Genomic DNA, 15,964 nt, shown 5'->3' on the forward strand with positions numbered 1-15,964 from the left:
AGAAAGAGTAGATAAGACTTTTGCCGTGTTCTTCATCGTCTTTTTTTTTCTGTTAAGAGCAAGGTGAAGATCAGTCATTGTGTGTTTTTAAGGATTTTCAACTTTTTCTTTATTTTATTATTTTTTTTATACCATGTGGGCTTTTCACGGGAATTTATTGGCTAAAGGGGATACTTTTTAGGGTACCTCCTATCTCAAAGCCCACCCGCTAGGAAACCTTGTCCCGAGTGAGGAAGCCCAACCTACACTCGGACCGTGGACAGAATTCGAACCCGTGCGCTTGAAGACCCCTCGGACCACAAAGCATGCATGGTTCCACTGTACCACAGCGACCTCATATTACTTACAGAAAGAGTACCTAATATTTTTCTCGTGCTCTTCAATGTCTTTTATTCTATTTTATATTTACAGCAAGGTGGAATCAATAAATGTACGCTGTTTTTTATGATCAACTTCGTTTTTTTCTTCTTTTTTTAAGGTTGTATGCAAAAAAAAATAATAAACTAATATTTTTCCGTGCTTTCAAATGCTTTTTCTTTTTATCTTCATAACAATAAGGTGGAAAATGTACTGTTTTTCATTATTTTTCTCCTTAGTTTCTTATTTTGAGTAATTAATGACTGTTTTTCCTTACTTTTCAATGCTTTCTTTAGTTTTGCTATTCCTCGTGCGTGGAATGGGAAGAAGGAACTCATTCATCTTTTCCTTCCGTCCTTCCTCTTCTTCCTTCACGTTAAGATTGCACAAGTTGGCCAAATGTTGCTGATTAACTTAATGGGGCAAGATAACGACAACCATTAAGTGTCTCTCTCACGCTAAGTGCCGCGGCGTTTATTTTTCTTACTTTCATGAAAATTATCCCTCCAACTTTTCCTTTTTCCTTTTTTTTTTTTTGTTTTCCTTTATTATTTTTCCTCCCTTACCGACCCGCCCTAATCCTCTCTCTCTCTCTCTCTCTCTCTCTCTCTCTCTCTCTCTCTCTCTCTCTCTCTCTCTCTCTCTCTCTCTCTCTCTCTCTCTCTCTCTCTCTCTCTCTCTCTCTCTCTCTCTCTCTCTCTCTCTCTCTCTCTCTCTCTCTCTCTCTCTCTCTCTCTCTCTCTCTCTCTCTCTCTCTCTCTCTCTCTCTCTCTCTCTCTCTCTCTCTCTCTCTCTCTCTCTCTCTCTCTCTCTCTCTCTCTCTCTCTCTCTCTCTCTCTCTCTCTCTCTCTCTCTCTCTCTCTCTCTCTCTCTCTCTCTCTCTCTCTCTCTCTCTCTCTCTCTCTCTCTCTCTCTCTCTCTCTCTCTCTCTCTCTCTCTCTCTCTCTCTCTCTCTCTCTCTCTCTCTCTCTCTCTCTCTCTCTCTCTCTCTCTCTCTCTCTCTCTCTCTCTCTCTCTCTCTCTCTCTCTCTCTCTCTCTCTCTCTCTCTCTCTCTCTCTCTCTCTCTCTCTCTCTCTCTCTCTCTCTCTCTCTCTCTCTCTCTCTCTCTCTCTCTCTCTCTCTCTCTCTCTCTCTCTCTCTCTCTCTCTCTCTCTCTCTCTCTCTCTCTCTCTCTCTCTCTCTCTCTCTCTCTCTCTCTCTCTCTCTCTCTCTCTCTCTCTCTCTCTCTCTCTCTCTCTCTCTCTCTCTCTCTCTCTCTCTCTCTCTCTCTCTCTCTCTCTCTCTCTCTCTCTCCAGTGGTTCCCAACCTTTTCTAGTTTGCGGCACCCTTGGCAAGCCTTTCAAAACTTCCCGGCACCCTTATAAGGAAATACATATTTAAAATCTCCGTTGTTTTTTTATTATAGATATTTTTTTCATTTCGACATTTTGCATCGATGTAACAACACCTTATACATAGATATGAAAATTTTCTTTACACTGATCCTGCTATTACAAAAAATGGTATTATAATACAAATATGTAATTGTGACAAGTTTTACAGTAGTTGCACAATGTATTCAAGTAGTTACAGTGTTACACTATGATACAAGACATACACACAAATAGACAAGAGTGAACCATGCATGTATACTTAGTGTGAAACTTGCGATTGATGCTTGGAACACAAACTCTTGATATCAGGTCTTATTGTTGATAATGCCACCCGCATATCATCCTCAAGTGAAAGAAGCCTATTTCTTTGTTTCGATTTTATTGTTGCCATGGCAGAAAATGCCTGCTCACACAGATACGATGTGGAGAAAGGCAAAAGTAGAGAAATAGCTTTCTTAGCCAAATTAGGATATTCCCCCGATGTTCCATGCCAAAAAGCTGCCAGTGTCACGTCACTCTTCTCAAATTTGACTTTCAGTGTTGAATCAGCAGACATATCAAGAAATTCGTCACGTTCTATTGCCGTGAAGTCCTGTTCTTCAGCCATGTCAGCCAGTTCGAAGGGTGATACAATCCAATCGAGCTTCTCTGTAGAAAGCGATGGAAAATACTTATCAACTGCTTCTCTTAGTTGTTCCAAGTGATTAAGAATCAGATTTTTTACAGTTCCCAGACCTTTATATCCTGGTTGTTGAAGAGAAGGGAAGTTTGACACATCGTCTTTCTGAACAGCCGACTTCCATGATTTTAACTTTCTCTGGAAACCTTTCATCTTGTTAACTGATGTTACAATTCCCTCAAGTCTCCCCTGCATTGAGAGATTTAGTTCATTCAGCTTCATGAAAATATCTGCCAAATATGACAGCTTCAAACACCAAGTAGAATTTTCAAGCAGCTTTATGAATATATCATGTCTCTCCTCTTGGAAAAAGGTTTTTAATTCTTCTTTGAGTTCAAGAACGCGGTTCAGTACACGACCCCTTGATAACCACCTTATGTCAGTATGCAAAATCAGTGAAATATGAACCGCACCCATTTCTTGACACATCTTTTGAAAAACCCTTTTTTTCAGTGGCCTGGATTTGATGAAATTAACCATCTTGACAGCCTGGTTTAAAACCTCAGTCAACTCTTCTCCACATGTCTTGGCTACTAACGCCTCTCTGTGTAGGAAGCAGTGAGTTGTAATTATAGATGGATTTTCTTTCAATGCTCTGGTGATGAAGCCTTTGTACTTCCCGATCATCGACGGTGCACCATCAGTACATATGCCACAACAATAATTCCATGAAAGACCATGTTGAGTGAGGTACGAATTTACAGACGCGAAGATATCCTCTCCAGTGGTTGTAGTCTGTAATTCTTTGCAAAACATAAACTGTTCCACAATATCCTTGTCAATGAATTTGCAAAACCCAAGCAGTTGGCATTTTTCAGCTATGTCAGTACTCTCATCTACTTGCAATGCGAATTTTCTTTTTGATTTTATCTGCTTCACAACTTCTTCATTAATATCTGTTGACATTTCAGATATCCTGCGGCTGATGGTGTTATTGGAAAGAGGTACTTTCGAAATCTGTTGCTGAGCTTCTTTGCCAAGCATTGTTTCTACAATTATGTTGCATGCAGGGCCAATGATTTCTTCACCAGTTGTATGAGGCTTCATCTTCTTTGCTATCAGCTCTGCTACTCTGAAAGAAGCTTCAAGAGCAGTGTCGGCTACTGATACCCTCTTGACCATTTTAGTAGCCGCCTTACTTTGCCCTTCTAACAAACGAGAAAAATATGCCATGTCCTTCTGCGACACAAAAGGATGTCTGGTATTAAGGTGCCGCTTGAGCTTACTAGGTACCATGGCCTCATTGCTGAGTGTATCTCCACAAACTAAACACACAGGGCGTGGATTATCTTCATCATTGTTTGAAGTAAAACCATATGCTAAATAGGCATCAACATATGTTCTTTTCTTCGAAAGAGATGCGTGCTTCCTCTTTTCACATTTTGATTCAGATGGTCCAGGAACATCTTCAATGTTTGACTCCGAAGCAGTACCAATACTGGAAGCCACCATTTGGTCTTGAGATTCATCTTCCTGTACTTTTCGCTTCCTCACAACGAACTTATCCATCCTTCTTTCTCGACGTTGTCAGATAAGACGTATTCTGAAAAAAAGGAAAAAAATAGAGGCTTAAATTAGTTTTTGATACTTAGGTAGAAAGCGACAAACACGGTTTTAGCTTATCTCAAGAATTGCAAATGATCACAAATTTACGACGTGTTTACATTTGGTATTACAGGAGAAAATTATTAAATTTTGCTTTTGGTGTTATAAAGCATAGAGAAATTCATTACTAATACTTCGTAATTAATTACTAAAAAAAAGAAAAAGATGAACAAACGACTCACGAACTCAGCTAGTTAGCAATACATACCAGGTATGTATTGCTAACGAGCTGAGGGAGGAGGATATGTCATACCTTCTGCTTCCTTTGCGTCACCAATCAGTACTGAGACATTCTGGGCTCTGGCCAGTGGCGACTCGCTGTGCGCCCTGCCCTGTACGTGTGTCATACGCGTCAGTCTACAACCCTCACTCCCCTCCCTCCCTCCCACTCTCCCGCCAAGCTGTTCTCTCCAGTGTCCGTACAATTATTACACAGCAAAATCATATAATTAGTATTGTTCTCCTGGATTGTAATTTTCCATAAGTACAAATTATTATACAAATTCAATGAAAAGTAGCTAAGTTGAAAATTCGATCGCTAAATTGTGCAGCAGCAGCAGAAGCAGAGAGAGTGAAGTTAATGCAATTTTTCCCTGAATTTTGGCGGCACCCTCAAAAGATCTCACGGCACCCCTTGGTGCCGCGGCACACCAGTTGGGAATCACTGCTTTAGGAGCCATACTCCATACACGGGCGGATAAGGCCCTTGTACAGAGCAAGCAGCTGGGAGGAGAGAAAAATGGACGAAGACGCCATAGGACACCTAACTTCTTGGAAGCTGATTTAGCAAGAGTAGAGATGTGAAATTTCCAGTTTAGATTTTTAGTGAAGGATAGACCGAGTGTGTTTAATGTAGAGGAGAGGGAAGTTGAGTGTTATTGAAGAAGAGAGGATAGTTGTCTGGAAGGTTATGTCGAGTAGATAGTTGTAGAAATTGAGTTTTGAGGCATTGAACAAAACCAGGTTTTCTCTGCCCCAATCAGAAACAAGTGAAAGATCAGAAGTTAGGCGTCCTATAGCATCTCGCCTTGAGTCATTTAATTGTTGTTGGGTTGGGCGTCTGTTGAACGCTGTTGAATAATGCAGGGTGGTATCATCAGCATAGGAGTGGATAGGGCATTGAGTCAGATTTAGGAGATCATTGATGAATAATAGAAAGAGAGTGGGTGATAGGACAGAACCCTGTGGAACACCACTGTTGATAGTTTTAGGGAAGAACAGTGACCGTCTACTACAGCAGCAATAGAACGATCGGAAAGGAAACTGGAGATGAAGGTACAGAGAGAAGGATAGAATCCGTAGGAGGGTAGTTTAGAAATTAAAGATTTGTGCCAGACTCTATCGAAGGCTTTCGATATGTCAAGGCCGACAGCAAAGGTTTCACCGAAGTCCCTAAAGAGGATGACCAAGATTCAGTTAGGAAAGTAAGAAGATCACCAGTAGATCTGCCTTTACGGAAACCATACTGGCAATCAGAGAGAAGGTTGTGAGCTGATAGATGCCTCATTATCTTCCTATTAAGGATAGACTCAAAGGCTTTAGAAAGGCAGGAAATCAAAGCTATAGGGCGGTAGTTAGAAGGATTGGAGTGGTCACCTTTTTTAGGGACAGGTTGAATGTGAGCAAACTTCCAGCAAGAAGGATAAATAGAAGTAGAGACACAGATGAAAGAGTTTGACCAGGCAGTGAGCGAGTTCGGAAGCACAGTTTTGAGAACAACAGGAGGGACTCCATCCGGACCGTAAGCCTTCCGAGAATCAAGGCCAGAGAGGGCCAGGAAAACGTCTTTATAAAGAATTTTAATTTTAGGGATGAAGTAGTCAGAGGGTGGAGGAGTAGGAGGAATATGCCCAGAATCATCCAAAGTTGAGTTGGTAGCAAAGGTTTGAGCGAAGAGTTCAGCTTTAGAAAAAGAAGAGACAGCTGTAGAGCCATCTGGATGAAGTAAAGGAGGGAAAGACGAAGAAGTAAAGTTGTTAGAGATATTATTGGCTAGATGCCAGAAATCTCGAGAGGAGTTAGAATTGGAAAGACTTTGACATTTTCTATTGATGAAAGAGTTTTTAGTAAGTTGGAGAATAGATTTGGCATGATTACGGGCAGAAATATATAGGGCATGAGTTTCAGCAGTTGGATGGCTACGGAACCGTTTGTGAGCCGCCTCTCTATCATTGACAGCACGAGAACAAGCAGAGTTAAACCAAGGCTTTTTAGCTTTAGGGTTAGAGAAAGTATGAGGAATGTATAGCTCCATGCCAGAGATAATCACCTCTGTTATGCGCTCGGCACAAAGAGAAGGATCTCTGACATGAAAACAATAATCATCCCAAGGAAATCAGAATAGTACTGCCTTAGTTCCTCCCACTTAGCAGAGTTAAAATGCCAGAAGCACCTCCGCTTAGGCGGGTCCTGAGGCTGCACTGGAGTGATAGAACTGGTAACGGAAATTAGATTGTGGTCGGAGGAGCCCAACGGAGAGGAAAGTTTAACAGAGTAAGCAGAAGGGTTGGAGGTTAGGAAAAGATCAAGAATGTTGGGCGTGTCTCCAAGGCGGTCAGGAATACGGGTAGGGAACTTCACTAGCTGCTCTAGGTCATGAAGGATAGCAAAGTTGAAGGTTTGTTCACCAGGTTGGTCAGTGAAAGAAGATGAAAGCCAAAGCTGGTGGTGAACATTGAAATCCCTAAAATGGAGATCTCAGCAAAGGAAAGTGAGATAAGATGTGCTCCACCTTGGAAGTCAAATAGTCAAAGAATTTTACATAGTCAGAGGAATTAGGTGAGAGGTATACAGCACAGATGAATTTAGTTAGAGAGTGACATTGAAGTCTTAGCCAGATGGTAGAAAATTCTGAAGATTCAAGATTGTGGGCACGAGAGCAAGTGGTGTCGTTACGCACGTATGCGCAACATCCAGCTTTGGATTGAAAATGAGGATAGAGCAAGTAGGAGGGAACAGAAAAGGGCTGCTGTCAGTAGTCACAGACAACTGTGTTTCAGTTAGGAAGAGAAGATGAGGTTTAGTAGAGGAGAGGTGGTGTTCCACAGATTGAAAATTAGAACGAAGGCCACGAATGTTGCAGAAATTGATAGTGAAAGTATTAGATGAAGTGTCAAGACACCCAAGGTCGACAGCAGAGGGCAGTCCGACCTGGGGACATTTATGGTCCCCTCCCCAGAGGGGGACTCCGAGGCAGGGCGTGGTGAAGCCATTATTAAATTTTGATTTGAAGAGAGTGTAAAAGTGTAAGGTGTTGTAGTGTAGTGTAGGAAGTAGTAGAAGTTGTCTTTAGAGGGCAGGCTGCAGCTGCTCAATTGTATAAATGAGACCACAAAGGGAACCGGGAAGAGAGGACACGGGGAATCACTCAGTCTGCAGCACTGCCTACATCCCCGTAAGTACCTCTCCTGGAGTATTCCACCGGGCGGCAGGTGACTACTGCCTACTCCATCTCCATTGATGGAGATGGTAGTGAGGAAAGGTCATTTAACACACACACACACACACACACACACACACACACACACACACACACACACACACACACACACACACACACACACACACAAGCAGTGGCGTGGTGGATAAGGTGGTCAGCGTGGGATCGGGCAGACGTTCATGCGTACAATTTTTAAAAGTTTGCCATTTGTCGAGTGGTTTAAGGTTAGCTACATGTCACTAAGATACACAGGTTCTAGCTGGTTGCACCAAAGATGCGCTTGGGTGGTGATATGGGTACCAATATAAACAAAATTGCTTGCGTTACTAATTCAACTCTTCAAGTATACCTACAGGCGCTATAGGCTATAACGTAAAACACACACACACACACACACACACACACACACACACACACACACACACACACACACACACACACACACACACACACACACACACACACACACACACACACACACAGATCAACACAGTGAACACACACACACACACACACACACACACACACACACACACACACACACACACACACACACACACACACACACACACACACACATACAGACTGCAGCAGATCAAACAGTGAAACACACACACACACACACACACACACACACACACACACACACACACACACACACACACACACACACACACACACACACACACACACACACACACACACACACAATAGAAAATGGAACAGTACCAGCAGAATGGAAAAGAGCTGAGGTGGTTTCCATGTATAAGAGCGGAAGGAAGGAAGAACCTTTAAATTACAGACCGGTATCACTAACTAGTGTAATATGCAAGATGTGTGAAAGAATAAAGAAACCATGGATCGAGTTCCTTGAAGACAACAAATTAATATGAAATAGCCAATTTGATTTTAGAAAAAGACGATCGTGTGTAATTAGTTTATTGAGTTTCTATTTTAGAATAGTTGATAGTGTACAAGAGAGAGAGAGAGGGATGGGTTGACTGTATTTATTTGGATTTAAAAAAGGCGTTTGACAAAGTGCCACATGCAAGATTACTATGGAAGTTAGAGGAAAAGGGTGGCTTAAAAGGAAGCACATTGAGATGAATAGAAAATTATTTGAGGGGGAGATAAATAAGAACGGTAGTTAAAGAAATGAAGTCCAAGTGGAGAGCAGTAGAGAGCGGAGTGCCACAGGGGTCAGTATTGGCACCAATGCTTTTCCTCATTTATAATAACGACATGCCAGAAGGAGTGAACAGCTACATAAATCTGTTTGCAGATGATACGAAATTGTGCAGAGTTATAAAGCAAAAAGGGGATTGTGAAATACTGCAAGAAGACCTAAATAAGATCTGGGAATGGAGTAAAAGTGGGAAATGGAATTCAATGTGAACAAAAGCCATGTCATGGAAATGGGAAAGAGTGAAAGACGACCCGTGGGAATCTATAAGATGGGAGATGGAGTAGAACTGGAGAAAGTAAAAAGGAAAAGAACTTAGGAGTGACGATGGAAGAAAACAATCAACCAGTAAGCCATATTGATAGAATTTTTAGAGAAACATATAATTTGCTAAGGAATATTGGAATAGCATTTCACTACATGGACAAAGAAATGATGAAGAAATTGATAAGTACTATAATAAGACCCAGATTGGAATATGCAGGAGTAGTGTGGACCCCTCATAAAAAGAAACACATAAGGAAGTTGGAGAGACTACAAAAAATGGCTACAAGAATGGTTCCAGAATTTGAAGGGATGACATATGAGGAGAGACTAAAGGCTATGGATCTACCAACCCTGGAACAAAGAAGGGAGAGAGGAGATCTGATACAAGTTTATAAATTGATCAATGGAATGGACCAAGTGGATAATGAGAAACTGATCCTGAGAGAAGAATATGACATTCGAAGCACAAGATCGCATAGTAAAAAGCTGAGAAAAGGAAGATGTCTGAGAGATGTTAAAAAATATAGTTTCCCGCAAAGATGTATTGAGACGTGGAACAGTTTAAATGAAGAAGTAGTGTCTGCAACGAGTGTGCATACTTTTAAAGTAAGATTGGATAAGTGTAGATATTGAGACGGAGCCACATGAGCATAAAGCCCAGGCCCTGTAAAACTACAACTAGGTAAATACACACACACACACACACACACACACACACACACACACACACACACACACACACACACACACACACACACACACACACACACACACACACACACACACACTGGCAGATGAGTTAAGGGGCGGGGAATATACCTCATGTTCATCCCCCAAACTCATGTGCGTACGCGTGGTTTTCATTTCTCACCCACAGGCAACAGTAGCAGGTGAAGAGTGAGCAGTAGAGGGCGTGCAGGGTCATCCTTGGCCCTGACTATACAGGCTACGGGAACCCCATAACCACCCTCAATTATTGTTGTCATCGTCGTCGTTGTTGTTAGTATTGTTGTTGGTGTTGTTGTTAGTAGTAATAGTAGTAGTGGTAGTAGTAGTAGAAGCAGTAGTCGTAGTAGTAGTAGTAGAACACACATTACTAGAGATTTTCAGTCAATTTGCAAGCATCTGTTTCATAATATATTCTCGCCTGTATCGTAATATATAATCCCAGGAAGATGCTAAGAACATATTGAAATTTGATTCAACTCTGTGGAATGTGCCTGAAGTTTGAACATACGAGTAAAGCAGCAGGTGCATTTCAAGTTACTAAAGAGACCGTGGGCTGCATCAGCTGTGCCCGGAGCTTCTACAAATCAAGCTCCACTACGTTATTCTATTTGTGTGTTCTTTTGTTGTAAACATTCCCCTTTTAAGAGTGAAAATATCCCGGAACAGAATTGGATTATGCTAGCTTTAGCTTCGGGTTATTACTACTGAAAGGGAGAGAGAGAGAGAGAGAGAGAGAGAGAGAGAGAGAGAGAGAGAGAGAGAGAGAGAGAGAGAGAGAGAGAGAGAGAGAGAGAGAGAGAGAGAGAGAGAGAGATTCAGATTCAGATTCAGAACTTTTATTCACAATACATACATACATATATTATATACATGCATACATACGTACATACATTGTGAAAGAGACTGATGTTGCCAAGGGCCAGTCTCGTCACTTAGTGAATTAGTTTAATCAATGTCAAAGGTAATCTTTTCAGTTGTCATGTTAAGGGGTAATGGCACAAAAGTTAGGGTGGACCCTTAGTGTCTGTGGAAGTATGTCTAAAAAGTGAATGGCTAGTTGAGCAAGTGTTGGTGAAGGCACTGCACACTGGTCCCTTTGCTGACGCACACGAGGACAGTCTCTTAAATAATGCTGGAGGGTGTGTCCGTCACGCACTCTACACAGGCGACACTGCTTTTGCTCGTCGGTCGCCGCGATGCCAAGTTGCCATCCGTACTGGTATCCAAGCCGTATCCTGGACCTGACAACTTCCATTCTCTTGCTCTCTCCCTGATCTGTTTGACAGGGCCTCGCCGCCGCCACCTCTGCATACCACCGGGCGCTGATGCTGTCTCCTGCCTGTGCCTCTCGCTCCTGCCTCCGTCTCTGGAGCACCGCGCTATGTCTTATTTTGCCTTGAAGTTGACGTAAGCTCCGGGGTATGTTGATGGTCACCAATGGGAGGTGGGCGCCTTGCTTGGCCAGCGTGTCGGCCCTCTCATTGTTTCTGATGCCCACGTGTGATGGTATCCAGTTGATGGTGACGAGTCTGCCGCTGTTGTGGAGGCTTCTGGCCGCTGTGTGTATGGCGTGTGTCAGGTGTTGGTTTTCGCCGTGTTGTGTGCGTAAGGAGTGTATGGCTGTCATGGAGTCTGTGTTGATGAGCACATGTAAAGTGTGTGAGGTGTGGGCGTGTTCAAGTGCCATGTGTATTGCAGCGAGCTCCGTTTGGGTGGACGACGAGTGATCTGTGGTGCGCGCAGCCGAGGTGGTCGTGGTAGTGTCGCCTCCTTGTGTGCCTTCTCCTCTCGCCACGCAAACAAAGGCGGCACCTGACTTGCCGGTCTGTGAATCAGAGGAGCCATCGGTGAAGTAGGCTGCTGTCTGTGGTCGCCAACCTTCATATACAGCTTGGAGGCCTTGTTGACGGAGCTCGGCGTTACTTAGGTCCTTCTTTTTCTGTCTAGGGAGTCTGACAGTTGTGCAAAGAGGTGGCTCCTCCCACGGCGGCCTGGGTGGCAGAGGCGTGACGTACCTCCTCCCATGACACTCCGTGGGCGCAAAGAGCGGCTGCTGCACTGGTGATCCACCTTCCTCCTCCTCGATGTTCCTCATGATGACGTTGCAGCAAGGCGTGGACATTGTCAGGATGGTCGGCCCTCACGGACGTCTTGAGAGTAAGGTTGGCTGTCATGTACTTCACTCTGTCAGCCAGTGAAGGTACCTGAGCCTCAGCCCTCAGATTCTCTGTCTTGGTCCACTTTGGTGCACCCAGGACATAGCGTAGCGCTTCGTTTTGTATCGTCTCCAGGGCTCTAGCGTCCCTGTCAGTCATGTTGAGAAGAACAGGGCTCGCATAGTCAATCACTGTTCTCACTAGAGTTTTGTACATATGTAGGATCACTCTACGCGACGCCCCCATGCCCCTCCACGACATCGCCTTGATGATTCTGTTTCTAATGCAGCATTTCTCCCTAAGGTGCTGTATTTCTGCCATGCAGCTGCCGTTTTTTGAGATGGTAACACCAAGGTAGCGATGCGTGGTGTCCCAAGCTACTGGCTGTCCTTAGAGACGTAGGTTGATCTGTGGCGCGGTGCGTGTTTTGGCCATCGCTTTGGTTTTACAGTGCGAGATAGTGAAGCCGATGTCTTCACACTTCGCTGTCATCATGTCAAGGGAGACCTGCATTCTTGCAGCAGAGTCCCTTCCAGCCGTCTGAAGCACAATGTCGTCAGCATAACTTAGGTGTTGCGTCCCGTCTGGATAAGGAAGAGTGGCCAGGGTGTTCATGAGCACGTTGAACAGAGTGGGGCTAATGACTCCTCCCTGTGGCGTCCCATTTTCGAGGGTGTAGTATTGTGACGCCCTGCCCTGGAACATGACTCGAGCTCTTCTGTCGGTTAGATAGCGTTGTATCCACCCAAGGAGCCTCCCCTTGACTCCTAGCTTGCTCAGTTCCTCCAGGATGACGAGTGGCTGGGCTCTGTCAAAAGCCTTCTCTATATCAACGAATACTGCTGTTTTCGCAGAGCTGTTGGCGACGTAATTTGCCAGGCAGTTTGCAGTGCTTCTGTGCCGAATATAGCCATTCACTCCTGTGCTGAATTTTCCTATTTTGTACTGCAGCCTGGCCAGGAGGATGCGTTCAAGCATTTTGCAGAGGGTTGAGGTGAGGCTTATTGGTCTGTATTTATCGTCCTCTCCTTGCTTGGGTACAGGGACGATTGTGGCTGTGGTCCACACTCCTGGCAGCACACCCTGGGTCAGAGACATGTTGAAAAGACGGAGCAGGGGGTCTCCTTCTACGTTGCAGACGGCATTTAGCATGGAGTATGTTATTCCGTCTTCGCCTGGCGCCGTGTCGCTGCTCATCCTCCTTGCTCTTAGTAGCTCCTCTCTGGTGATCGGCTGATCTGTGTCGTCTGGCAGTGAGGTAGCTGTCACAACAACTTGCAGGCGTGCCGGGTCAAGCCTGTGCTTTGTTTCCTTGAGTTGATGTGGCAGACCGTTTGTGGTGGACCGCATATACTCTTGCATCAACTCTTCCGCCTTCCCTGCTGGGTTGGGATGGGCTGCATTTTCCACGCACGCAGTTTATTTTCCGCCAAACCTCTGTCATGCTGGTGCCCTGTCCAAGTCCTTCCATAGATTTGAGCCACTTCTCCTCCCTGATGAGGTTGAGCTGTTCCCTCGCGTACGTGGTCCACTCCTGGAGGTTCGTCTTGTCTACCTCGCTCCTGGTCGCCCGGTACAGCTTGGTTAGGCGGCGGCTCACCCTAGTCAGGAACTTTACCCGATCATCATAGTACCACAGATACGGTTTGTTGGGGTTGTACTTCTTTTTCCCGTGAGGGCATGGAGGCGTCTGCTGCAGCGTGGATGGCAGCTGTGAGGTCATCAGCGAAGGCGTGCACTGACTGGGGCACCTGATAGGCTCGATACCAGCCGTTCATGTGGGCGGTGAAGACCCGCCAGTCGGCCTTGTGTGTCGCCCATTTCTTCCTCGGCGAGGAGGCCTCTTCGTTGCCGTGCACAGCGACGGGGATGGAGTACCCTTGCGCCCAGTGGTCACTCAGCAGCTCAGGTATACTGTGCATCTCGACCTGCTGCCCTCCCCCATTCGCAATGAGGGTGAGGTCGAGCCGCCCACCCGCGATGTGTGTGGGGTGTGGGGCACCCAGGATCGTCACCTCTGGGAATTCTCGAAGCACCTGTGTGATGTGTCGCCCCCGCTGGTTGCCGAGGCCGGTGTTCCACGGCTCCAGGGCGTTGTGGTGTGCATTGAAATCTCCACTGAGCACCGTTGTCCTCCCACCATTGTTCTCCATCACAGGCTGCAGGTTTAGAGTTGACCGCTGACGGCAATATACGTTGTAGATGTCTATCTTGGTGGCATGGCCGATATGTACAGTGACCCCTAAAGAGTCAACTTGCTCCCCCAGGTCCTGTGGGTTGTCCGTCAGGGTGGCAGGAATGTCTTTTCTCACAAGTGTGATCAGCCCTCTGGGGCCTCCTAGCTGGTATGGCTGCTGAAAGAGCTGGTCCCAGCCTCATGGTGGATGCGTCCGTCGCTAATGTTTCCTGCAGGACAATGACTGCTGTGTTGTGAGTGTGTATATATTGCAGGAGGTTCGTTGCCTTACTCACCAAACCATGGATATTCCACTGCAAGACTGTCAGTTCCATGATGGTTGTGTTTCGCGTTCCTTCTGTCGCCGACTAGAGAGGTCTATTTCGTTTCTGGGCTTGGTGGGTGCATAGGGCTGCTGGTCAGGTGTCAGGTTCAGGCACACTGGGTCGCTCTTCATCAGTCTCCCACCGTGATGCCGCTGTTTGTTCATGGCTGACTCACGCTTTTCAGTTTTGTGCTCGTCAGTGTCCTTTTCTAGTGTAGGAGCGCAAGGTTCACTGTGTTGTTGCCCCCCAGTCACTCCACTGGCGAGTGCCTGCACCAATAAAGCTTTCATGCTCAGCACCTCTGTCACCACCGTTTGCATTGACGTGACGATGCTTCTAAGGTCCTGGTTCTCTTTCTATAGTGTAGCCTGTGTTAGTTTCAGCTCTCACCTCCTCTTTCAGTGCCTTCATCTCCTTCTCGAGGGCGGTGTCGGGTGTGGCCTGTGGTGTCACCCGAGTACGTTGTCCACTCGGCGAGGCGTCGGGCGGTGACGGGTGGGGCAGGAGGGGTGGGCTGGCCGGCTCATGGAGTTCGGTGGGAGGAGCGTTATGACCCTTCACTGCGGGATCGGTCTGGGGCTTAAGAAGGGTTGGGGTCCTTAGGGATGAAGAACGCTCCCCCAAGGGAGCGGCCAAGGCTGGGAAGCTTAGCTCAGTAATCCGTTGTGGCGGTGGTGGTGGTGGAAGGGGTTCGACCTCCCTGAGTCGCGATTCAGGCGCCCCGCGTCAGGTCTCATGGGACATCGTGGGCTCCATGCGTTGTGCTCCTGATGGCAGTTGGGACACCTCGGCACAATTATTTCACCCTGTGCGATGCGGTCCTTGCACATTTTGGTGTCATGTCCTCCAGAACAAAACCCACACTTCACTCTATTATCACACTGCCATACCTTGTGTCCCCACCGCTGACAGTTTCCACAAAAGGCTGGCTTTCCCACGAATCTGTCCACCTTGCATTCCTGTACTCCTGGCAAGCGCAGGTATGTGGGAGGCTCTCCTCCCACATCGCAATAACTTGATTGCGGGGCACCTCCGAGTGTTTGTGTGTGTTTCTTTTCGCCTACATAATAGAGGGGTGGTCCTGCACATACTCCAGCGGAAGCCACGACGGATAATTCTTGATTATCACCTTAGTGTGCTTGTTTTCCTCCGTTATTTCCGTCAGCCTGATGGTAGCGCCTTTGTGTGGATGGCCCACTTCCATGAGGAACTTCCTGGTGTCGGGATCGCTGGTCACCGCAACGATGGTTGATGCAGTTAGTCTAGGAAGCACAGATAGATTACGGTGTCGACTGGCTACTTCTTGTATCCAGATGGACCTGTCCCTAGGCGTCATGCCCCTGGGAAAAGTTAGCCTGTATTCTTTCCTGAAGGCGCCGTTGGATGCTGTTGAAGGTTGGCTTGTCTGGCTTTCACAAACACTGGCACTTTCCTCATTGTATTTTCCTTTCTTTTTGTTCCGCACTATCGTTGTAAATCCACTATCCTCCATGGCTTCCTCAGAGTCAGGGGGGCGCTTGTCCACTCTATTGCAGCTCGCCTCCATTGCTATAGTTGCACAATCACCGTCAGCCATGACCTCCGTGCACTGGAGGGGCCTCTTGTCGCAGAATAAGGCTCGGCCAAGCGAGTATACTACAGGACCTCGTGGTGACCTGAGCTATGAAGCGAG

The 15,964-nt window shown here is 46.0% G+C and overlaps 1 protein-coding gene across 1 annotated transcript; it reads right to left on the bottom strand.

Annotated features, from left to right (window-relative positions):
- Positions 1–10,616: 10,616 nt before the first annotated feature.
- On the bottom strand, positions 10,617–12,051 carry LOC123503146. The gene is made up of 2 exons (XM_045252650.1): positions 11,650–12,051; positions 10,617–11,498 (listed from the first exon to the last, which is right to left on the bottom strand). Exons 1-2 carry the CDS (start codon positions 12,049–12,051, stop codon positions 10,617–10,619), a joined length of 1,284 nt encoding a protein of 427 aa, XP_045108585.1.
- Between the last annotated feature and the right edge of the window lie 3,913 nt (positions 12,052–15,964).

Source organism: Portunus trituberculatus, chromosome 13 (assembly GCF_017591435.1).
Source record: "Portunus trituberculatus isolate SZX2019 chromosome 13, ASM1759143v1, whole genome shotgun sequence".
Taxonomy (NCBI): Eukaryota; Metazoa; Arthropoda; class Malacostraca; order Decapoda; family Portunidae; genus Portunus; species Portunus trituberculatus.

Bases quoted from the DNA above. Each gene is read 5' to 3' on its own strand.
- LOC123503146 (XM_045252650.1), bottom strand. From the start codon at position 12,051: ATGTCGTGGAGGGGCATGGGGGCGTCGCGTAGAGTGATCCTACATATG. The intron at 11,499-11,649 runs GTACGTCACGCC...TGGCGACCACAG, and splicing joins ACGGAGTGTCATGGGAGGAG to ACAGCAGCCTACTTCACCGA.